At 40.7% G+C, this 24,454-nt stretch overlaps 1 protein-coding gene across 1 annotated transcript; it reads right to left on the reverse strand.

Annotated features, from left to right (window-relative positions):
• Positions 1–6,779: 6,779 nt before the first annotated feature.
• LOC113010564 (zinc finger protein 708-like) lies at positions 6,780–8,925 on the reverse strand. Its single transcript, XM_026149679.1, has 3 exons — positions 8,775–8,925; positions 7,542–8,292; positions 6,780–7,304 (listed from the first exon to the last, which is right to left on the reverse strand). The coding sequence occupies exons 1-3, from the start codon at positions 8,790–8,792 to the stop codon at positions 6,964–6,966; spliced, it is 1,110 nt and encodes a 369-aa protein (XP_026005464.1). The 5' UTR covers positions 8,793–8,925; the 3' UTR covers positions 6,780–6,963.
• Positions 8,926–24,454: the final 15,529 nt, after the last annotated feature.

Below are 24,454 nucleotides of genomic sequence, written 5' to 3' on the forward strand. Positions count from 1 at the left end.
TGCGCCACGGACTCGATACCGCGGTTTCTCTTCCCTAAGAAATATAAAACCAAATTAAACCCCCCAATTGACTTCAGTTTCCAACAATTCGCAACACGGCCTCCTACCGCGATTTCTGCACACCACAAACACACACTTTTAGACACGAATTCTTTTTGTTACTTCAATTGACTCCCGTACTTCAGACGAGACGCCGACTCTAACGGCGCTTTCACACACACACGCAATCTACACACACTGCAGTCAGTGGGCTGAGCCAAGCAGTCGTTCTCTCACTAACAAAGCAACTTGCCCCCACTCTCATGCACGTTATCAACCACGACTAGGATCCAACACCTAGCTTTAGTTATTTAGGGCGCCCTCAGTGCCCAGGTTACCAACCTGGCAAATCCCAAGGACGCGTCCGACCAAGGGTGGAGTTGCCAAACTCGGAGCGCACACGGCCCTTAGCCGGCGACAAAGCCTTTCGGCCCCGCTTTCTAACTAATAGTAACACAAATTTCCTGCTTTAACGCACGAGGACAGATCACCGCCACTTTTTTCTAATAACTAAGACGGATGAAACACCGATTCTATTAATCCGTAACAAAAATCTGCTGCTTTAACGCACTGAGATTTTCTTACGGGGCGCTAAACATCAACTTGGAGTTCTTACAAAAGTCTCTTGCTTTAACGCACTGAGACGGACGCTAGCCGCCTTTTTTTCTACTGAGTGAATTTACACTGGGATACGTTCAACTTAGCGAACAGATAATTTAGGCTTTAAACAATATGCACGGTTCGAAAATAAACAGGTCGTGCTTACCTTTTAATCATGTGAGCTAGCTCTCTGTTCGCCTCTTTTCACGATCTCAGCTCCGCCAATTCATCTCTGGGCCTAGAGCGAATCCCGAGGGTTTCGGCACCAAAACTGTTGAGAAATCAGTTTTACCCCGGTTCTTTTCATTCCTCGAGCGTCCAGAGATGGCACCGGACTCAGTAGTCATTTTCATCTTCATTTATCTTCATTTAAGCATGCACTTCTAGAAGGGAAGAGAGGCCGGTGTCCCTCTGCAAAAATCTTCACCCCTTTGTTAGTTACAGCCAGCTTTATAGAGGTGACCCCATCATAAAACCCCTTACGGTGTGCTGGAAACTCTGTGTCTGTGTCTATGTGAGTGCTCGTGAGTGAGTGTGTGCGCATACCTGTGTGTATGTGTGTGCACATGAGTGAGTGTGCGTGTGGATGTGTGTGTGTGACCGTTAAAACACTGTGGGTGTAGGTGACTCCCTAGAGGTCATAAAACCCCTCTCACTTCCAGACCACAGTTACAAATCTTGAGACCCCCACCCTAAGACATCCTCTGGGGAATTTCCACTCAGAGGGCGAGGTCTACAATCTACTCCTACAATCAGCCTTTATTATAGTGAGGGCAGTGTCAGTGTCTCTACAACAGTTCTACATTATATTTTAACACATTTCTAAACTTTAAATCAGCTAAATATTCTACAGAACATATGTAGCAACCCTGCCGCCCGCCTTATTTAATCTATTCATGTATTTTAAATCATATCCATTCAAACAGAAATCTATTCCTTTATGGACATTGAACCAAGTTTCAGTGACGGCTATAACACTGAAGGGGTGAGAAAATTGTTGCAAGTAGTCCTTAATGAAATCAAAATTAGAATACATACTTCTGCTGTTAAAGTGAATTAATGAGAGCTTCCCGTCTAGGTTGATTTTTTTTTTTTCATATTGTTCCTGTGTGAAATAATTACAATTTTTAACAAAAGAAGAAAGAAAATTACTTTCAGAATCTATTTCTGGATCTATTATATTATGCTCCTTATATTCACAATCTAGATCAATTACTTTCTGTTGGAGAATTGATTTCAACATGTCTGTTACGCCCCACTTAAAAACGAAGTGTTGACTGGAGTGAGGGGTAACGCAAAGTGAAAAAGAACACCTGAGCTACTGGAGAATAGGCAAGGCAAGGCAAGGCAAGGCAAGTTTATTTGTATAGCACAATTCAACAACAAGGTGATTCAAAGTGCTTTACAGAGACATTAGAAACAAGAACAAATAAAAAGCATGATTTAAAATTGAATAAAACAAGCAAATAAACTAACTAACTAATTAACAAACAAACAAACAACAGTATATAAAATCAAAACAGATAAAATCAGAACAGTAGATAAAATCAGTAGTTAAATGTAAGTTTTGAAATTTAAGCTTAAAGTGTGGATATGGTGCTTTATTCAAATGCAGCTGAGAACAGGTGAGTCTTCAATCTGGATTTAAATAAACTGAGTGTTTCAGCTGATCTGAGGCTTTCTGGGAGTTTGTTCCAGATATAAGGAGCATAAAAGCTGAATGCAGCTTCTCCGTGTCTGGTTCTGACTCTGGGAACTGATAAAAGACCGGATCCAGATGACCTGAGGGATCTGGATGGTTCATACTGGGTCAGGAGGTCATTGATGTATTTTGGTCCTAAACCATTCAGAGCTTTATAGGCCAGCATCAGAACTTTAAAGTCTATCCTCTGACGGACAGGCAGCCAGTGTAAGGACCTCAGAGCTGGACTGATGTGGTCCACTTTTTTGGTCTTAGTGAGGACTCGAGCAGCAGAGTTCTGAATGAGCTGTAGTTGTCTGACTGATTTTTTAGGTAGACTTGTAAAGATGCTGTTACAGTAATCAAGCCTACTAAAGATGAATGCATGGACTAGTTTTTCCAGGTCCTGTTGAGACATCAGATCTTTTATCCTTGATATATTCTTGAGGTGATAGTAAGCTGACTTTGTTATTGTCTTAATGTGTTTTTCTAAGTTTAGGTCTGCATCCATCACTACACCCAAATTTCTCGCCTGGTTTGTGGTTTTTAGATGTATAGATTGAAGTTCTCTGGTGACCTGTAATCGTTTTTCTTTGGCGCCAAAGACTATTACCTCAGTTTTGTTTTTGTTTAGCTGGAGAAAATTGTGGCACAACCAGTCATTGATTTCCTCAATGCATTTACCAAGAGCCTGTACAGGGCCTCGGTCTCCTGGTGACATTGTGATATATATTTGTGTGTCATCTGCATAGCTGTGATAGTTTATTTTGTTGTTGTTTATAATCTGTGCCAGTGGGAGCATGTAGATGTTAAACAGAAGGGGTCCCAAGATGGAACCTTGGGGAACTCCACATGTGATACTTGTCTGCTCAGATGTGAAGTTACCTATTGATACAAAGTATTTCCTGTTTTCTACGTATGTTTTGAACCAGTTTAGTACAGTTCCTGAAAGACCTGTCCAGTTCTCCAGTCGTTTGAGTAATATGTTGTGGTCAACTGTATCAAATGCTGCACTGAGGTCCAGTAAAACTAGGACTGACATTTTTCCACTGTCTGTATTCAGACATATGTCATTAAACACTTTGGTCAGAGCGGTTTCAGTGCTGTGGTTCTGTCTAAAACCTGACTGGAAGGCATCGTAGCAGTTATTCTGTTTTAAGAAGTAATTGAGCTGTTGAGAAACTGCTTTTTCAATGATCTTACTTAAAAACGGGAGATTTGAGATCGGCCTGTAGTTGTTCATTTGTGTCTTGTCAAGATTGTCCTTTTTCAGTATAGGTTTGATTCCAGAATCACTAAAAACTGCTGTAAACACACCTGATAATAAAGAAAAGTTGACGATCTGTAACAGGTCTGACTCTAAAGTCTTTGAGACCTTTTTGAAAAAACTTGTTGGCAGGACATCTAAACAGCAGGAGGAGGAGTTCAGTTGACCTAAGATGTCCTCCAGGTCTTTGCTGTTAATAGGTTGAAACTGTTTCATGGTGTTTAAACAGTTTTTTGGTGGACACAGTACATATCCTGGATCTGCTGTTGATGTCTGCTAATAGATGTCATTAAACAAGATTTATTGCCCAAAACTACTACAATAAAAACAAACACAGGGAAGTTCTTTTCTTCAGGGTCTCCAAGGCCAAAACAACAAACAAAACACCCCCTTTAGCTAGAAATCAAACCAAGTACTCACTAACCAAAACAAAATACAATGGCTGAGCTCCCTGTCTAACCAAGAACAGGAGAAAACAGTTGAAACAAAAATGGCAGAGAACCCCTACCTGCTTCCACAATGATGAACTAATTAACACAATAAGGGCACACCTTTGCTTACAATAAAAGAAAGGAAACCAAAGTTCCACAGGCTTTAAGTTCTCACACACATACACACTAAGGCCCGCTGCCCAAAACACTACAGCTCACAGCTCTGGCAGAAATTGGGGAAGTGGCAGGAGTGTGGCAGTTTAGGATGGCAAACTATATGCTCTGGCTGATGAGCTAGAACACACCTCAGCTGCGGCTCATGAGGCAGACCTGCAACACAAGAAAAGGAGAAAAAAAAAACCTCTTCTACAAAGGGAGAGTCACTAGAGGTCAGCGACCGTAACAGTGTCCATGTCATTTCTTCAGTCACCTTTTCCCCCCACTATATGTTAATAGACCTCTCTGCATTAAATCATTCTCTGGCTCTCTTCCACAGCATGTCTTTGTGCTGTTTCCTTCTCTAACTCCAACACGTCACGGCAGATGGCCGCCCCTCCCTGAGCCTGGTTCTAATGGAGGATTCTTCCTGTTAAAAGGGCGTTTTTTCTTCCACCTGTTGCCAAATTGCTAGCTCAAAAGGGGGAAGTTTGATTGGATTTTTGACCCTTCAGAGGAAGCTCATTACCACCACATGTATCCATGACCTCAGTCTTTGGTCACTAGCCAAAACCACAGATGAGGGTAGTGACGTTGCTTGACCAGTAAATTGACGGCTTCACTTTTACGTTCAACTCTCTCTTCATGACAACAGATCAGTGCAACGTTTGCATCACTGCACCTATGACCCCGTCTGTCAGTCTGAACATATTATACTGCTTCAGGTTCGACAGGTTATTCTGAGCTGCTGATTATATAAGCGCTATAAAAGGTTTTTGAAGACTTGTTTCTCATACTTTTGCCATTAAAGGGCACACTAGAGGCGAGGAAATCTACAGTGAATTTAAAAGTTGCAGAATTTGACATGTGTTTCCAGGATATGGTTATCATGCAGGACATTGTCAAGTTAATCACAAATCCATGTCTTTCTATTGTTGCTGAAACTGTATCCACAAATACAGGGATGGCCAGCTCCAGGCCCAAGAGCTGGTTTCCTGCAGGTTTGTGACCTTGATCCGGCACAGCTGACTTAATTGGGAAAAATTACCCCATCGGCATTTCTAGAAGTTCTCTAGAGGCCTGGCAATGAACTAATCATCTGTACCAGGTGTATTGACCAAGGGTGTTATCTAAAACCTAAAAGACACTGGCTCTTGTGTACAGATGGGTATTATTTAGGTTTTATCCGATACTGGTGCCAAACCGGTACATTTGAATCCGTGCCGGTACTTAAACAGTGCTCGAACCGGTGCTTAAAAAATAGAGGACACAAACTTTTTCCACAAAACCTCTTATGTTTAGCTGTTGTTCGTAAAAAGATAACAATGTTAGCCTTTTCTGCAGCTACAGGGCATATATGGTATCACTCTTGGCTGGAAGCAGTGCTTAAAGAATGGAAAAAACACAAATTTTGTCCAAAAACCTCTCTTTTTTAACTGTTTTCCACTTTTTCTTTGGTCATTTTGGCCTTTTTGGCCAGGGTGAAGGGAGTATCTGCCATCAAAAAAGAAGACAGCCGCATGTAAATACGATGATGTTTGCTAGTTCACCTTACATGCATTAATATAATAACGTGGTTAGCCTACTCAACGTAAATTACACACGAACAACATTAAGCTACTCACGCAGAGAAGAAAGGCTGCACTGACATCATCATCCATCATAATTTCTGCTACACTGGCAGGGCTAGGGGCCAGGACTCTACTCTTCGGGTTTTGGGGGGATGTTGCTAACTCCAGGTTCGATAACATGCACTACACCCACAGTAGATGTGCAAGCTATCAAATACGGTGCATTTATTGGCTTTTAAAAAAACGCTATGTGTCGCCAGGTGTTTCACCAGATTTTGAGGTGTTACCTTCTTTGCACAGTATCACCTTAAAGCACTTGTTGCAGGCTGCTTAGTTTGCATCTTTTGCTGTGAAGTACAGCCACTTCGCCTTGGGTATTTTTAATCTGTAGCTCTGCTGGAAAAGAACGTACATACCTGGGCCCGCCTACTATCCTGGGAAACGTAAAATGATTGGCTAGAATCCAAAGTGTATGACATCTCAGGGAAAAAAAGCACCAAAATGTGTGCTGCTTTCTGGTCTGGTTACTACAGTTTATGTGGTACCGGATACCGGTAACCATCCCTACTCTTGAGGCCTGGAGGTGGTCACCCCTGTACTAAGATGTAAGGATGCTTTTTCTTTACCTTATGAAGTGGACATGGAAACTGCAAAGTGACAATAAACTGCAGTCTAGGGCAAACATTTTTGTCACAGTGTGGATTCCCTTATGGTTTTTCACTGAGCTTATGTCCAGTGGTGAAGGATGACCCACACTGGTCACAGATGTGCTTTTTGACCCCACTGTGGAGAGGTCATGTATTTTAATGTACTTGGTGTGTGGAAGCCTCTCACACATTCTTTGCAGTAGTTCATTTTGTCTCCAGTGTGGCTTTGTTTGTGGTTTAAGGTCCCGTTGATGATTGGAAGTTTTTCTACAAAGGTCACAGAGAAGCTTTCCCACCACCACAGTGACGACAGGGTTGAGAACTGGATCCATCTGTGTCGCTCTGATTCTAAACAAAGACAGTGTAAGTCAGGGAATTCCTTTAACGTTTTTATCCTGAATGTCGCCTGAAACAAAGAGCATCTCTGCCAACGTCCAATTACATTTTACTGTTTACATTATAACACTCAGTATAACTCCATAAGTTTACTGATCAGACTTGTTCCAAACAATCAGGTTAAAATTACAAGATAAAACATAAATACATCCTCACAATAACTGCACTTGTAGAGTTACTTTCTGGTGTGGGTCTTTTGGTGTTTTTTCAGGTGATGTGGAGATTTAAAGGTCTTCTGACACAGGTCACATTTATAAGGTCTCTCCTCAGTGTGGATAAACATGTGTTGTTGTAACTGTGCATCTGTTGCAAACAGTTTCCCACACTGATCACAGCGGGAAACATCATTTCCAGTGTGAAACCGTAGGTGAATATTTCGGTACTGTTTGTCGCTGAAACTTTTTCCACAAAAGTCGCAGCTGTACGCCTTAATTCCAGAGTGGGTAACTAGATGCTTCTGTAAGTCGCTATTTTGAGCAAACGTCTTGCCACACATCTCACAGCTGTGTGCTTTAACTCCACTGTGGATGATATGGTGTAATTTTAAGCATTTACGATGGGTAAAAGACTTTCCACACAAGTCACAGCTGTAAGGTTTAACTCCACTGTGGATGAGTTGGTGTGCTTTAAAGTTTTGAGCGTGGGTAAAAGACTTTCCACACAAGTCACAGTTGTACGCTTTAAATTCACTGTGGATGAGTCTGTGTATTTTTAATTCTCCAGCCCGGGTAAAAGACTTTCCACACAAGTCACAGGTGTGTGCTTTAACTCCACTGTGGATGAGTTGGTGTATTTTTAAGCTTCCAGCCTGGGTAAAAGACTTTCCACACAAGTCACAGCTGTAAGGTTTAACTCCACTGTGGATGAGTTTGTGTTTTTTTAAGCATCCAGTCTCGGTAAAAGACTTTCCACACAAGTCACAGCTGTAAGGTTTAACTCCACTGTGGATGAGTTTGTGTGATTTTAGGCTTTGAGCCAGGGTAAAAGACTTTCCACACAAGTCACAGCTGTATGACTTAACTCCACTGTGGATGAGCTGGTGTGTTTTTAGGCTTTGAGCCAAGGTAAAAGACTTTCCACACAAGTCACAGCTGTATGACTTAACTCCACTGTGGATGAGTTGGTGTCTTTTTAAGCCTCCAGACCTGGTAAAATCCTTCCCACACTCATCACAGCTGTAAGGTTTAACTCCACTGTGGATGAGTTGGTGAGTTTTTAAAGTTCCAGCCTCGGTAAAAGACTTTCCACACAACTCACAGCTGTACGCTTTAACTCCACTGTGGATGAGTTGGTGAGTTTTTAAACTTCCAGACTGGGTAAAAGACTTTCCACACAAATCACAGCTGTAAGGTTTAACTCCACTGTGGATGACTTGGTGTTTTTTTAAATTTCCAGACTGGGTAAAAGCCTTTCCACACTCGTCACAGCTGTAGGTTTTCTCTCCTTTTCTTCTGTGAGGTTTGTCGGCCTCCTGAGAGCGCTGACTTCTCGCTCCATGTTGGTCCTGCAGTGACAGAGATACAAACAGCGGCAGTGAGTGAAATGCAGTCGTGGAACAAACTGAAACTCCCTCCGTTGGTGGAATCAAACATGTCAACAAACACATTGTTGGTGTGTTACCATCACCTTCTGGTGACAGTATCACATTACAATGATGTGACACAATGAGAGTTGTAAAGAAAATTACATTATTGAAGAAATATTTATCAGTGGAGAAAATCTTTTACGCATAAGAAATTGCAAGTTCAACTGATGATATTGTTGTTTCAATGTGTGCTTATAAAATATGATCTTTGTATTTCCTTCTAACTTCTGTGGTTTTTGGTTGTGAATGTAGATTCTGTATATATGGAGGAACCCAGGATGCAAAAGATAAAGCTGATGTTAACAGGTTTTTCAATAAAAATAAGGTAAAATAAAATGAAATAAATAAATAAACAGCTGTGCACACAGCTTCAAAAAGTGTAATTGTGATATTGTTCTCACCTTTTGTGTTGAAGTCATTGTTTCCTCTGTAGTGGCTGAGCTGAGTCCAAATGGATGAAACTGTCCTTCTGCTGCTCCACCAGACTCCTGTTACTCAGCTGGGACACACACAAAAAATACAATATATATATATTAGGGGTGCAACGATACACAAAATTCACGGTTCGGTTCGGTTCGATACTTTGGTGTCACGGTTCGATATTTTTTCGATACAAAAAAAATGTTCATGCCTTTTTAATTTGTCATTTATTAAAATTCTAAATATATATTTGAACTCAAAAGTACAGTTTTTAAATTTAACCCTAACCCTTGTGCGCGTTTTTTATTTTGACAGCGAATGCGCACCTGCGGACCACTTATGTGCAGCCCTGGTTATTTAGCTCGTCATATTGCAGCCACAGAAATAATTTTGTCCATGAAACCATAAAGCTGCACTTTCTTTTTGCCTTATAGTCTCATTTGTCATAACTTCTCCGTTTTGTGGTAAGCTTTTCTTTGGCTGTCACTTCTTCACCCTGACCTGTCTTATTTGGCTCAGCAGAACTAAAATATATATCTGTCTGTGAAGGTTCTCAGTCATCCAGGTCATCGTAGTCAAATATAAATCCTGCTGCTTTTACACACGCACTCACATAAGCTCAGCGATTCTCTGCGCGATCAACCTCTCACATGTTTAAGCTGCGGGAGATTTCACTTGTCATGTTTGCATAGTAAGCTAACGATTAATAAGACGATGTCAGAGGAATTGGTGCGCAAATTATCATCACTCACATATCAGTGCTGTCGCTCTCTATACACAGTTCGCGCGATTGCAAAGTGAAAGCAAAAAAACAAGCGCAAATTCAAACGCGATTTCAATATGTCACATTTTGACAGTGGCTCACCGATGCCAATGACATAATTACCCAGCTACATTTCTGAAAGAATGCAAAAGCATTGACATATATTTTTCCTTCCTACAATAGCCAGACGGGCAGGGCAGAGATAGATTTTGGTACCCCGACTGAAAAAATCGCTACCCCCGGGACGTTGGGCTAGCGATATTGCGAGCCCTGTATCTGATTGAGGAATCACTCATCTTTGGAAAAGAGAGTTTATTACAGAGAAATGTCTCTTTCCAAAATAAAAGCTATACTATCCGCTTCTTCTGGGCTATATTCTCAGCAGCATATTAAATAGCTGTCTAAATGACTCGGCTAAAGTTAGTAGCATGCTTGCTTTTTTTTGTCTGCTTCCACTTGTCTTTGCACTAGGATGATGTCGGCGTAAATGTGCAGTCATATTCGTTGTGTTCCCACTAGTGCTTTCAGGTTAATCTCGTTGAAATGACCTTAACGCCACAACACGGCAAATCTCCGTTAACGAGCTACCGCCGATCGCCCCGTGCATGGGGCTAGACGGCCAACACGTTAACGAGCTAACTGCGCTAACACACTAGTTCCCACCCATGTAATTGAGCATTGCATGGCACATCCAACATACTGTTTTACTTTAGTCCATGACTCGCTTACCTTCAGGGTCATACGTCACATTAAAACCAAAATAATTCCAAACGCCAGATCTGAATGAGAGTGGGGGAGGTCCATGTTGTAAGGAGAGCTTAACTTCTGTCTCGCTAGCTTGCCCTGCGCTCTTCCTTCTGACGATGCTGTCTGTGTTGAGCGCTCAGTGGATCTGCGCTCGACAGTGCAGCCTAGGCTATATATATATATATATATATATATATATATATATATGTATTTATTAGGGGTGCAACGATATTCGTATCGATATTGAACCGTTCGATACAGTGCTTTCGGTTCGATATGCATATGTATCGAACAATACAAAATTTGTAATTTATTTTATCAACTTTCCTTCTGACGATGCTGTCTGTGTTGAGCGCTCAGTGAATCTGCGTTTGACTACTCCGCCTAGGCTGCACTGTCGAGCGCAGATCCACTGAGCGCTCAACACAGACAGCATAGTCAGAAGGAAGAGCGCAGGGCAAGCTAGCAAGATAGAAGTTAAGCTCTCAGCAACATGGACCTCCACCACTCTCAATTCAGATCTGGCGTTTGGAATTATTTTGGTTTTCATGTGACGTATGACCCTGAAGGTAAGCGAGTCATGGACTAAAGTAAAACAGTATGTTGGATGTGCCATGCAATGCTCAATTACATGGGTGGGAACTAGTGTGTTAGCGCAGTTAGCTCGTTAACGTGTTGGCCGTCTAGCCCCATGCACGGGGTGATCGGCGGTAGCTCGTTAACGGAGATTTGCTGTGTTGTGGCGTTAAGGTCATTTCAACGAGATTAACCTGAAAGCACTAGTGGGAACACAACGAATATGACTGCACATTTACGCCGACATCATCCTAGTGCAAAGACAAAAACAACAAGCATGCTACTAACTTTAGCCGAGTCATTTAGACAGCTGTTAACACATGATTCTCCTTATATGTTTAACATGCTGCTGAGAATATAGCCCAGAAGAAGCGGATAGTATAGCTTTTATTTTGGAAAGAGACATTTCTCTGTAATAAACTCTCTTTTCCAAAGATGAGTGATTCCTCAATCAGATACAGGGCTCGCAATATCGCTAGCCCGACGTCCTGGGGCTAGCGATTGTTTTCAGACGGGCTGCCCTGCCCGTCGGGCTATTGTAGGAAGGAAAAATATATGTCAATGCTTTTGCATTCTTTCAGAAATGTAGCTGGGTAATTATGTCATTGGCATCGGTGAGCCACTGTCAATATGTGACATATTGAAATCGCGTTTGAATTTGCGCTTGTTTTTTTGCTTTCACTTTGCAATCGTGCGAACTGTGTATAGAGAGCGACAGCACTGATATGTGAGTGATGATAATTTGTGCACCAATTCCTCTGACATCGTCTTATTAATTGTTAGCTTACTATGCAAACATGACAAGTGAAATCTCCCGCAGCTTAAACATGTGAGAGGTTGATCGCGCAGAGAATCGCTGAGCTTATGTGAGTGCGTGTGTAAAAGCAGCAGGATTTATATTTGACTACGATGACCTGGATGACTGAGAACCTTCACAGACAGATATATATTTTAGTTCTGCTGAGCCAAATAAGACAGGTCAGGGTGAAGAAGTGACAGCCAAAGAAAAGCTTACCACAAAATGGAGAAGTTATGACAAATGAGACTATAAGGCAAAAAGAAAGTGCAGCTTTATGGTTTCATGGACAAAATTATTTCTGTGGCTGCAATATGACGAGCTAAATAACCAGGGCTGCACATAAGTGGTCCGCAGGTGCGCATTCGCTGTCAAAATAAAAAACGCGCACAAGGGTTAGGGTTAAATTTAAAAACTGTACTTTTGAGTTCAAATATATATTTATAATTTTAATAAATGACAAATTAAAAAGGCATGAACATTTTTTTTGTATCGAAAAAATATCGAACCGTGACACCAAAGTATCGAACCGAACCGAACCGTGAATTTTGTGTATCGTTGTACCCCTAATATATATATATATATATATATATATATATATATATATATCTGTCTGTGAAGGTTCTTAGTCATCCAGGTCATCGTAGTCTAAGGAGCTTGGAAAGAAAAGCGTCTGGACTTCTTTGAGTTGCTTGAAGACGTTTCACCTCTCATCTGAGAAGCTTCTTCAGTTCTAAGGGTCAAATGATGGAGAGTCCAAGATTTAAACCCAGTGGGAGTTTCCTCCAAAGAGGGACAAAGGACCTCCTGATGATCCTGTACCTCAGGGGTGTCCAAACTTTTTTCACTAAGGGCCACATACATAAAAATATAGGAGGGGCTGGGCCACTTACTAGAAATTAGGTTTAGAAATTAGGGGCGTGTGAACCTAATCAAAATGAGTATTCTCCCGCGTTTACAGTGGGGCAAAAAAGTATTTAGTCAGCCACCGATTGTCATCATTTTAAGTGGGGGAACTTGCACAGAGGTCAGTAATTTGCACCAGAGGTACACTTCAACTGTGAGAGACAGAATGTGAAAAAAAAATCCATGAATTCACATGGTAGGATTTGTAAAGAATTTATTCGTAAATCAGGGTGGAAAATAAGTATTTGGTCACCTCAAACATGGAAAATCTCTGGCTCTCACAGACCTGTAACGTCTCCTGTAAGACGCTTTTCTGTCCCCCACTCGTTACCTGTATGAATGGCACCTGTTTGAACCCATCATCTGTATAAAAGACACCTGTCCACAGCCTCAAACAGTCAGACTCCAAACTCCGCCATGGCCAAGACCAAAGAGCTCTCGAAGGACACCAGGAAAAGTATTGTAGACCTGCACCAGACTGGGAAGAGTGAATCTACAATAGGCAAGCAGCTTGGTGTGAAAAAAATCAACTGTGGGAGCAATCATCAGAAAATGGAAGACATACAAGACCACTGATAATCTCCCACGATCTGGGGCTCCACGCAAGATCTCATCCCGTGGGGTCAAAATGATCATGAGAACGGTGAGCAAAGATCCCAGAACCACACGGGGGGACCTGGTGAATGACCTGCAGAGAGTTGGGACCAAAGTAACAAAGGTCACCATCAGTAACACACTACAACGGCAGGGAATCAAATCCCGCAGTGCCAGACGTGTTCTGCTGCTGAAGCCAGTGCATGTCCAGGCCCGTCTGAAGTTTGCCAGAGAGCACATGGATGACACAGCAGAGGATTGGGAGAATGTCATGTGGTCAGATGAAACCAAAGTAGAACTTTTTGGTATAAACTCAACTCGTCGTGTTTGGAGGACGAAGAATACTGAGTTGCATCCCAAGTACACCATACCTACTGTGAAGCATGGAGGTGGAAGCATCATGCTATGGGGCTGTTTTTCTGCCAAGGGGACAGGACGACTGATCCGTGTTAAGGACAGAATGAATGGGGCCATGTATCGTGAGATTTTGAGCCAAAACCTCCTTCCATCAGTGAGAACTTTGAAGATGAAACGAGGCTGGGTCTTCCAACATGACAATGATCCAAAACACACCGCCCGGGCAACAAAGGAGTGGCTCCGTAAGAAGCATTTGAAAGTCCTGGAGTGGCCTAGCCAGTCTCCAGACCTCAACCCCATAGAAAATCTGTGGCGGGAGTTGAAAGTCCGTGTTGCTCGGCGACAGCCCCAAAACATCACTGCTCTCGAGAAGATCTGCATGGAGGAATGGGCCAAAATACCAGCTACTGTGTGTGCAAACCTGGTACAGACCTATAGTAAATGTTTGACCTCTGTTATTGCCAACAAAGGTTATGTTACAAAGTATTGAGTTGTATTTTTGTTATTGACCAAATACTTATTTGCCACCCTGATTTACGAATAAATTCTTTACAAATCCTACCATGTGAATTCATGGATTATTTTTTCACATTCTGTCTCTCACAGTTGAAGTGTACATCTGGTGCAAATTACTGACCTCTGTCATCATTTTAAGTGGGGGAACTTGCACAATCGGTGAATGACTAAATACTTTTTTGCCCCATTGTATCATATCTTTTTACATGCTGTGGAGCCATTTTTGGGAGCATTTCAAGTTGCTATACATCAATACAACCATTATAGCCCAAACTTTAATAATATGTCTGCATTAGGTGCATAGTAATTACATAAATTGCAAAAAAGTGCAATAAACTACAAAAAAATTGAAAATCGTTTTTGTTTTTTTAACATATTTCTAGTTAGAGAAATTTAAGAGGCTTATCCCTCAAAACTGTAAATACAAAAAAGTTACACAAACTAGTTTCCCACCACAGGAAATTTATTTTGAGTGTCTTCATAGTTTTATTTTTGAAATACACCAATTTTTATATACTGCAGGAAAAACGAAAATAAATATTATAATGCAAATTTGCAAAATAACAGAATATGCATCAAAATAAACTATTTCCAGCAGTGCAATATGAGTCTTAAGCATCCCAGAAACGACACAGAAAGTCATAAAGTCAAACATAACTTTTTAAAACACATAACAAGTAAAACACAAGCTCATAAGGCCCCGATCGTAAAAAAACTACATTTCCGCAAAATGACGTCACTTCCGGTTTCGGGCAGGTCATGCGGTCATGTGATAGTTCGCGCTGATGGACGTAGGAAGTGTTACAAACAGCTGATGGATCGGCGAAGCGTGTTTCTGGAATATCATGTTTTTGTTGCTGCAAGTGATTTTTATGCAGTTTTTGCAAAGCTATATGTGGAAGGAAACTGTGACCTAGGACAAGCTGATGGCATAAGATGTAAGTACAACTCCTCCAGTTTCATATGCAAAAAAAATTATTGCGCTAGCTTACTTGGTTGCAGAGCTACCGGGATTTAAAAATAGTTACGCAAAACAGAGCGTGCCCGCTCCGATCGGCTGTAAAGGGTAATTGGCGATTTGTATCAAAACAACACACTGATTAACTTTGAGCAATTGCGGGTGTGTGTGTGGATGTGTTTTTTTTTCTTTTTTCTGTTTAGTTGTTATGTTTTATGATATTCTTGATAACGAATAAAAATTGTATATCTAAAAATAAAAAAGAAATTAGGTTTAACTTTAGTGTATTAAAGTTAGAAAAATCAGTTAAAAGTTGTCAAATATTATTGCGCCGTATTTGATAGCTTGCTGCGAGACCTCACACCGTGCACATCTACTGCGGTTAGGTTGCCTGTTATCGGACCTGGAGTTAGCAACATCCCCAAAAACCCAAAGAGTAGAGTCCTGGCCCCTAGCCCTGCCAGTGTAGCAGAAATGATGACGGCAGCAGCAGCCTTTCTTCTCTGCGTGAGTAGCTTAATGTTGTTCGCGTGCAATTTACGTTAAGTAGGCTAACCACGTTATTACATTAATGCACGTAAGGTGAACTAGCAAACATCATCATAGCTACATGCGGCTGTCTTCTTTTTTGATGGCAGATACTCTCTTCACCCTGGCCAAAAAGGCTAAAATGACCAAAGAAAAAGTGGAAAACAGTTAAACATGAGAGGTTTTGGACAAAGTTTGTGTTTTTTACATTGTTTAAGCACTGCTTCCAGCCAAGAGTGATACCATATACAGTTGTGGTCAAAAGTTTACATACACTTGTAAAGAATATAATATAATGGCTCTACTGAGTGTCCCGTTATTTCTAAAACTCTGATTTTTCTCTGATAGAGTGATTGGAACAGATACTTCGTTGTCACAAAAAACATTCATGAAGTTTGGTTCTTTAATGACTTTATTATGGGTTAACAGTAAAAAGGTGATCACATTTTCTGGGTCAAAAATATACATACGGCAACATGAATTAGCAATTTTGGTGACTTAGAAAGTTGTCAGTGAACTGAGCTTCATAGCATGGCCTCTTAACTTCTTGTGAGTGATTATGAGTGATGACAGCTGGTGACTTCTCTTAGACCAGTTAAATAGGGCTCATTGGATACAAACGCCCACAAACACTACAATAGGAAAGTCAAAGGAGCTCAGCATGGATCTGAAAAAGTGAATTATTGACTTGAACAAGTCAGGAAAGTCACTTGGGGCCATTTCAAAGCAGCTGCATGTCCTAAGAGCAACAGTGCAAACAATTGTTTGTAAGTATAAAGTTCATGGCACTGTTTCGTCACTGCCAAGATCAGGAAGAAAACGCAAGCTATCACCTGCTGCTGAGAGAAAATTGGTCAGGAGGGTGAAGAGTCAACCAAGAATCACCAAAAAGCAGATCTGCCAAGAATTAGAAGCTGCTGGAACACAGGTGTCATTGTCCACAGTCAAACGTGTTTTGCATCTCCATGGACTGAGAGGCTGTCGTGCAAGAAAGAAGCCCTCGCTCCAAAAGCGGCACCTTAAGGCTCGAAGTTTGCTGCTGATCACGTGGACAAAGATAAGACATTCTGGAGGAAAGTTCTGTGGTCAGATGAAACAAAAATCAAGCTTTTTGGCCACAATGTCCAGCAATATGTTTGGAGGAGAAAAGGTGAGGCCTTTAACCCCAAGAACACCATGCCTACAATCAAGCATGGTGGTGGGAGTATTATGCTGTGGGGCTGTTTTGCTGCCAATGGAACTGGTGCTTTACAGAGAGTAAATGGGATAATGAAGAAGGAGGATTACCTTCACATTCTTCAACATAACCTAAAATCATCAGCACGAAGGTTGGGTCTCGGGCACAGTTGGGTGTTCCAACAGGACAGTGACCCCAAACACACATCAAAAGTGGTAAAGGAATGGCTAAGTCAGGCTAGAATAAAGGTTTTAGAATGGCCTTCCCAAAGTCCTGACTTAAACCTCATTAAAAACATTAAAGATAATGCTGAAGAAACAAGTCCATGTCAGAAAGCCATCAAATTTAACTGAACTGCACCAATTCTGTGAAGAGGAGTGGTCAAAGATTCAAATAGAAGCTTGCCAGAAGCTTGTGGATGGCTACCAAAGGCACCTAATTGAAGTGAAAATGGCTAAGGGACATGTAACCAAATATTAGCACTGCTGTATGTATATTTCTGACCCAGCAGATGTGATCACTTTTTTCTGTTAACCCATAATAAAGTCATTAAAGAACCAAACTTCATGAATGTTTTTTGTGACAATGAAGTATCTGTTCCAATCACTCTATCAGAGAAAAATCAGAGTTTTAGAAATAACGGGACACTCGGTAGAGCCATTGTATTATATTCTTTACAAGTGTATGTAAACTTTTGACCACAACTGTATGCCCCATAGCTGCAGAAAAGGCTAACATTGTTATCTTTTTACAAAAAAGCAGCTGAACATGAGAGGTTTTTGGACCAATTTTGTGTTCTCCATTCTTTAAGCACCAGTTCGAGCACTGTTTAAGTACCGGCACGGATTCAAAAGTACCGGTTTGGCACCAGTATCGGATAAAACCTAAACGAAACCCATCCCTAATCAGGGCCTTATGAGCTTATACTTGTGTTTTTAAAAGTTATCTTTGACTTTATGACTTTCTGTGTCGTTTCTGGGATGCTTAGAACTCATATTGCACTGCTGGAAATAGTTTATTTTGATGCATATGCTGTTTTTTTGCAAATTTGCATTATAATATTTATTTTCATTTTCCTGCAGTATATAAAAATTGGTGTATTTCAAAAATAAAACTATGAAGACACTTAAAATAAATGTCCTGTGGTGGGAAACTATTTTGTGCAACTTTTTTGTATTTACAGTTTTGAGGGATAAGCCTCTTAAATTTCACTAACTAGAAATATATGTTTAAAAAAACGATTTTACATTTTTTTGTAGTTTATTGCACTTTTTTGCAATGTATGTAATTACTATGCACTTAATTCAGACATATTATTAAAAGTTGGCCTATAATGGTTTTATTGATGTATAGCAACTTGAAATGCTCCCAAAAATGGCACTACAGCATGTAAAAATATAATATAAGCTCTGGTGGACTTGGTTCTATGGTAGGTCTTAAAGGGTTAATATGCTGCTGCGAATATACCCCAGAAGAAGCGTATAGTATAGCTTTTATTTTGGAAAGAGCCATTCTCTGTAAAAAAAAAACCCTCTATTTTCCAAAGATGAGTGATTTCTCGATCAGATCAAAAACTGTACTTTAGAGTTCAAATATATATTTAGAATTTTAATAAATGACAAATTAAAAAGGCATGAACATTTTTTTTTGTATCGAAAAAATATCAAACCGTGACACTAAAGTGTCGAACCGAACCGTGAATTTTGTGTATCGTTGCACCCCTAATACATACACATATACACACATACAATATATATGCAAAATCAGCTTTTGTATATCGGCTTTATTTACGCTGGAAGTACATGAAATACACATGCATCTGGAGATCATCCTATGAAGTCCTATTCTAAAGGCTGATTTCCCTCCCCCAGGCTTGTATCTGTGCCTTCCTGGGGGTGGGGGTTGGTTGTTCTCTTGCCCTGCAGCCCATCCTTTTGTTCATATTCCAAGACCATTTTTCTGTATGTATTCTTACCCCCTAGCAACCGCCATTTTATAATGTTGCAAGCAATCACAAACTCTACAGTCCAATGTATACCAAGCAATCTATTATTCTCAACAGAAACTGAACCCACATTAAAGTTAGCTCGGTGCTTACCTTCAGATGAGCCCACAAACCGAGAGCAACTTCGTGATTAAGCTGGAAGTCTTTCCAAACAGGAAACAGATCAGGGAGCAGAGACCCACGTGGTTCGGATCCAGGAGACAAGGGTGTGCTGATCGATGCAGATATCGATCTAAACGTTGGTAGTGGTATATTTTCCTGTAAGTTTACTACTTTACTCCCGTTTCATGAAAACGCAGCTCTCTCTGCTCGACTCCTCTCCTGCACACACACTTTCTCCGCCCCTTTTTCCTGGCTCCGTGGTGATTTGGTACTGTGCGGTCACGTGACTCAGCTGCGCAACGTAACCACGTGGGGTTTTATTTCAAAATTAGTGCCCATCTCCTTTTCCTAAACTCTTTTCCTTGGCCTCCATCAAAACGTCATCGTGGGAAGTAGAATTACCAAGTACTCAGGGAAAGAGAGGAGCGGTGCTGAGAACTGGAACAGGCTGTATCCTAATTCAGGTTCTGAATAACGGTTCACAAGGGCCGCGTACTCAAAGACCGCTAAGGCCGGAAGTGCGAGGCTTATAGGCTTGTGAAATGGGATGGTCTAGCCTCCGTCGCGCTGCCCAGGTTGCCTAGCAACCATGATACTAACCGCTGGAAACGTTTCATACAGGTTTATTTGACAGAAATGGCGAAGAACATATTTTGTACATTTGTTTGTGTGTTTCTACACGAGCTTTGTGTGATTTAATAAGTATCTGAGGCTGAGACCACAGGACTGTAAAACATGATTGTTGGGCTTCATTTCTGTACTGAACAGTCATTTAAGATCAGCTAGTAAATAACAATTAGCTAATGTTGTTTATGAGACTAAAGTCAGTGTAAATATGATATGGCCAATATTATAGTTATTATATTAATCATTATTAGTTATTACAGCAGTGAGTTTGAACTCTCAAATCAAATCACTTTTATTGTCACATCACATGTGCAGGTACACTGCTGAGTACATGTGAGTGAACTCTGTCAAATACTGAGCTTCAGTAAAGATTCAAGTTGCAGTTATTTATATTTCCCATCACCTTAAATCCTCATTCAAAGAAAAGTATCTTTTACATATACATGTATCATATATAAGAGACAAATATTGTTCATTTAATTTGTTGGCATTACTAAATTTGGCTCAATGCTTAGTCCTAAAGTGTATATTTATTTTCTTACTCTTCTTATATACATTGTTTGTTCACTTGCACTGCTGTAACTGGAGCCTCGTCGTCTCGTCTCTCTATATTCTGTACTGTATGTAGCAGAGATGACAATAAAGTTTACTTTGACTTCAGCAGCAAGCAGGCGCACCGAGGGCTCTCGCGCTCACTTTTTGCTGGTAGAATGTCAAAAATACATCGGTGCAAATTATAAGTCTGTATTATAATGTCTGGTGTTTTCGTGTTTGGTGGTTTATTTTCAGTTTTTTTTTTTTAATCTTGCGAGTTGGTTAATAGATGCCGCTTCAGCCCAACACACATCAAACGTGTGACGCATGGTCAGGCTCCCTCTGTTTCGCTTATTGGCGCGCAGGGTACCCCCCTCACTTCGAGAGTTGACGTGCAGGGTCCTCTTATTGAATACTATAGAGCTCTCTAAACGTTGTTTATTGACGAAACGAGATTTCCGCGGAAGAGCCCGTTATCTGTATATTTATGCATTTCCAAAATCGCATTGTAGTGACTGAACACATTATAAATGGAAACAACAACCTGAAAAACAGCAGATAAGTTAAATACATTTGTATCGCTTACTGCATTTATGGAAGGAGTGGTGTATGCTGGGTAATGGCACAGCTAGCACCTGGCTGACTTTATTCACCAGCTTCGGATATTATCAGTCCATACAATGGACGTTATTAGCACAAATCAGTCCCAGAGATATGGGCCATCTCCACCTGCTAGATTGTTCCGGGGCTTTTATCATCCATCCAGATGGAGGATCACTAACAGTTCAGTTCAGTTCATTTTTATTTCAAACATGTGTATTCACAATCATTACAAAATATAATTCTATACTTTTGTTCGAAAGGGAGTAGGCAGACGTTATTAGTCCCTACCCCTCAAATTTTACCTCTCATTGATTTAATTTTCTTTTAGCCTTAAATTAAACAAACAACATATAAAGTAAAAGTAAAGCAAAGACAAAACAAACAAACAAAACAAATAAACAAGCCCCACCACAATATAGCTACTTTCATATAAATAAGGACTGAGTTGGAATGAAAGCAACAACAGAGTTAGCTAACTATGCTCCCGATTTGTTTCCTCTCCTCCCAATAAATAAATCTCACATAAACGTGCACTCAGTTCAACATAAAGACTGGAGAAATGACCCGCAACAAATGATATATAAACAACAAAAATAATCCGGTCAGACTGTATTACTTTAACAGCCTGCGATATGAATTTTCCTCCCCACGACATTTGCGCATTCCTTACCTCGCAGGAATCCTCCATTATTCTGAGAATTACCCAGAATCCCTTGCCCTTTGTGAATGTTGCAGGGTGACTTTTTCAACAGTAGGTGGCGCCAATGTCCCATTTAACGGGATTTAACTTCAACTCTATTTAACTATGTTACACCAACAGCACCTTTTTAAGAAAAATCAAACATATTATCCTTGAAGATCATTTTAGAGTTTTTAATGAGCTGCAGGATCCTTCTTCAGTGTGGGTGGAGAACAGCCAAGTCGCCTCCTGTGATAAACCTCCACATGTACCATTGAAAACAGTTAAATTACTTTGAATCTGAAATCATGGCTCAAACTACTTGTTCTGAGACCATTTCTTTATTTTTCACACCAAACTGTTTAATAAGATAAACTCTACACAGACTTCATCAAATATAACTAACACTTTAACAGTATCAGGATTTCGTAATACAAACTTCAAATCAACAAGAAAATAGCAGCAAACATGTGGATCAAAATTCATTAAAAAACAACATGTGGACTTCAAGGACTAAATACACTAAAGTGAAAGGAGGAGCAAAAATTAGAGGTTTAACAGAATTTGAATTAAGTAAAAGTAGTCACCTGTGATCTTTACAATGGTCCAGATGTGTGCTGCTGTTTTTAACTTTCAACATTTCTTTGCTGCCACTGTGAATACGAATGTGGTCTTTGCCTAATTAAATAAAGGTTACACTGACTCACTGCTTCATCTTCTGGTACAAACTGGTATTACATGGAAGTACAGCCCAAAACCAGTTTAGCTTGAGTTTCTTTTTTCTGGACATAAAGTCACAGCAGGTGTTGTTTCAAAGCTGGTGGACAGATTTGGTTCATTTTGGAAGTTTTAAGAGCAACTGATGTGAAAACATTTGCAGTTTTGGGAGAAAATGATTTAAGAGAAGATTTTACCACAGCAAAAGATTAAATATGAATGAAGAATTGAAATTAAATGGTAAATGGCCTGTATTTATATAGCGCTTTACTAGTCCCTAAGGACCTCAAAGCGCTTTACATATCCAGTCATCCACCCATTCACACACACATTCACACACTGGTGATGGCAAGCTACATTGTAGCCACAGCCACCCTGGGGCGCACTGACAGAGGCGAGGCTGCCGGACACTGGCGCCACCGGGCCCTCTGACCACCACCAGTAGGCAACGGGTGAAGTGTCTTGCCCAAGGACACAACGACCGAGACTGTCCAAACCGGGGCTAGAACCGGCAACCTTCCGATTACAAGGCGAACTCCCAACTCCCAACTCTTAAGCCACGATCGCCCAAATTAAACTTAGGTAACACATAAAATGAATACAACTACTAAACACTACTGTGTCCTAAGGAAACAAAGATTAAAATGTAACAGGGATAACATTTTAGAGAATTAAAATCCCTCAAAGGAAAAAAAATAAACTTGATATACATATCTATACATGCAGCTTCCTAAATGTAACATTCAGGATTATTCACTGCAGCTCCAGAAATCAGAGCTACCTCATCAGATCCAAGTGTGACATCAGCTGACACTCTTTACAGGAGATTCCATCTGAACTCTGTGGAGCCTGATATCAAGGTTTTTAAGTCTGAGCCTAAAACCAGAAGAGGATCTTTCTCTCTCTTCAGATTCATTGTGATCCAGTGATTTCAGTCCTGCATGATCAGGCTGATGTTTGCACAGAGCAGATAATGAAGTGAATGTTTTTGCACATTGGTAACAGTGAAACAGTTTATTTACAGCGTGGGATCGTTTTGTGTTCGGAGTATGAACTGAGATTCCTGAAGCTCTTGTCACACTGGTCACAGCTGAAGTTCACTTCCATGTGTGTACGTTCATGTTTGTTACGATGACCTGATTGTGAGAAGCTTTTGTCACAGTGTCTGCACTTGTATGGTGTCTCTTCTGTGTGGATTCCCTTATGCTTTTTCTTTAAGCTCACGTGAAGTGGTGAAGGATGACCCACACTGGTCACAGATGTGCTTTTTGACCCCACTGTGGAAGAGTTCATGTATTTTTAATGTACTTGGTGTGTGGAAGCCTCTCCCACATTCTTTGCAGTAGTTCATTTTGGCTCCAGTGTGTCTACGTTGATGGGGTTTTAGGTCACATTCATGATAGGAAGTTTTTCCACAAAGGACACAGAGACACTCTTTCCAACCACCACAGTGACGACAGGGTTGAGAAATGGATCCATGTGCGTCGCTCCACTTCTAAACAAAGACATTGTAAGTCAGAGAATTCCTTCAACATTTTTATCCTGAACGTCGCCTGAAATAAAGAGCATCTCTGCCAACGTCCAATTACATTTTACTGTTTACATTATAACACTCAGCTTACTGGGCAAAAATTAGTCTTCATTTTTCCAAACAGTTAAAACCAAAAGTCGCAGTTGTACGCCTTAATTCCAGAGTGGGTAACTAGATGCCTCTGTAAGCTGCTATTTTGAGCAAAAGTCTTACCACACAACTCATAGCTGTGTGCTTTAACTCCACTGTGCATGATATGGTGTAATTTTAAGCCTTTATGATGGGTAAAAGACTTTCCACACAAGTGACAGTTGTACGCTTTAAATCCGCTGTGGAAGAGTTGGTGTTTTTTTAAGCCACCAGCCTCGCTGAAAGACTTTCCACACAATTTACAGCTGTATGGTTTAACTCCACTGTGGATGAGTTGGTGTGCTTTTAAGTTTCCAGCCTGGGTAAAAGACTTTCCACACACTTCACAGCTGTAAGGTTTAACTCCACTGTGGATGAGTTGGTGTGTTTTTTAGTTTCCAGCCCGGGTAAAAGACTTCACACACATCTCACAGCTGTAAGGTTTAAATCCACTGTGGATGACTTGGTGTGTTTTTAAGTTTCCAGCCTCGGTAAAAGACTTTCCACACAAGTCACAGCTGTAAGGTTTAACTCCACTGTGGATGACTTGGTGTTTTTTTAAGCTTCCAGCCTGGGTAAAAGACTTTCCACACAATTTACAGCTGTAAGGTTTAACTCCACTGTGGATGAGTTGGTGTTTTTTTAAGTGTCCAGCCTCGGTGAAAGACTTTCCACACAATTTACAGCTGTATGGTTTAACTCCACTGTGGATGAGTTGGTGTGTTTTTAAGTTTCCAGCCTGGGTAAAAGACTTTCCACACACTTCACAGCTGTAAGGTTTAAATCCACTGTGGATGAGTTGGTGTTTTTTTAAGC

This window comes from Astatotilapia calliptera, chromosome 3 (genome assembly GCF_900246225.1).
Source record: "Astatotilapia calliptera chromosome 3, fAstCal1.2, whole genome shotgun sequence".
In the NCBI taxonomy this organism is placed as follows: Eukaryota; Metazoa; Chordata; class Actinopteri; order Cichliformes; family Cichlidae; genus Astatotilapia; species Astatotilapia calliptera.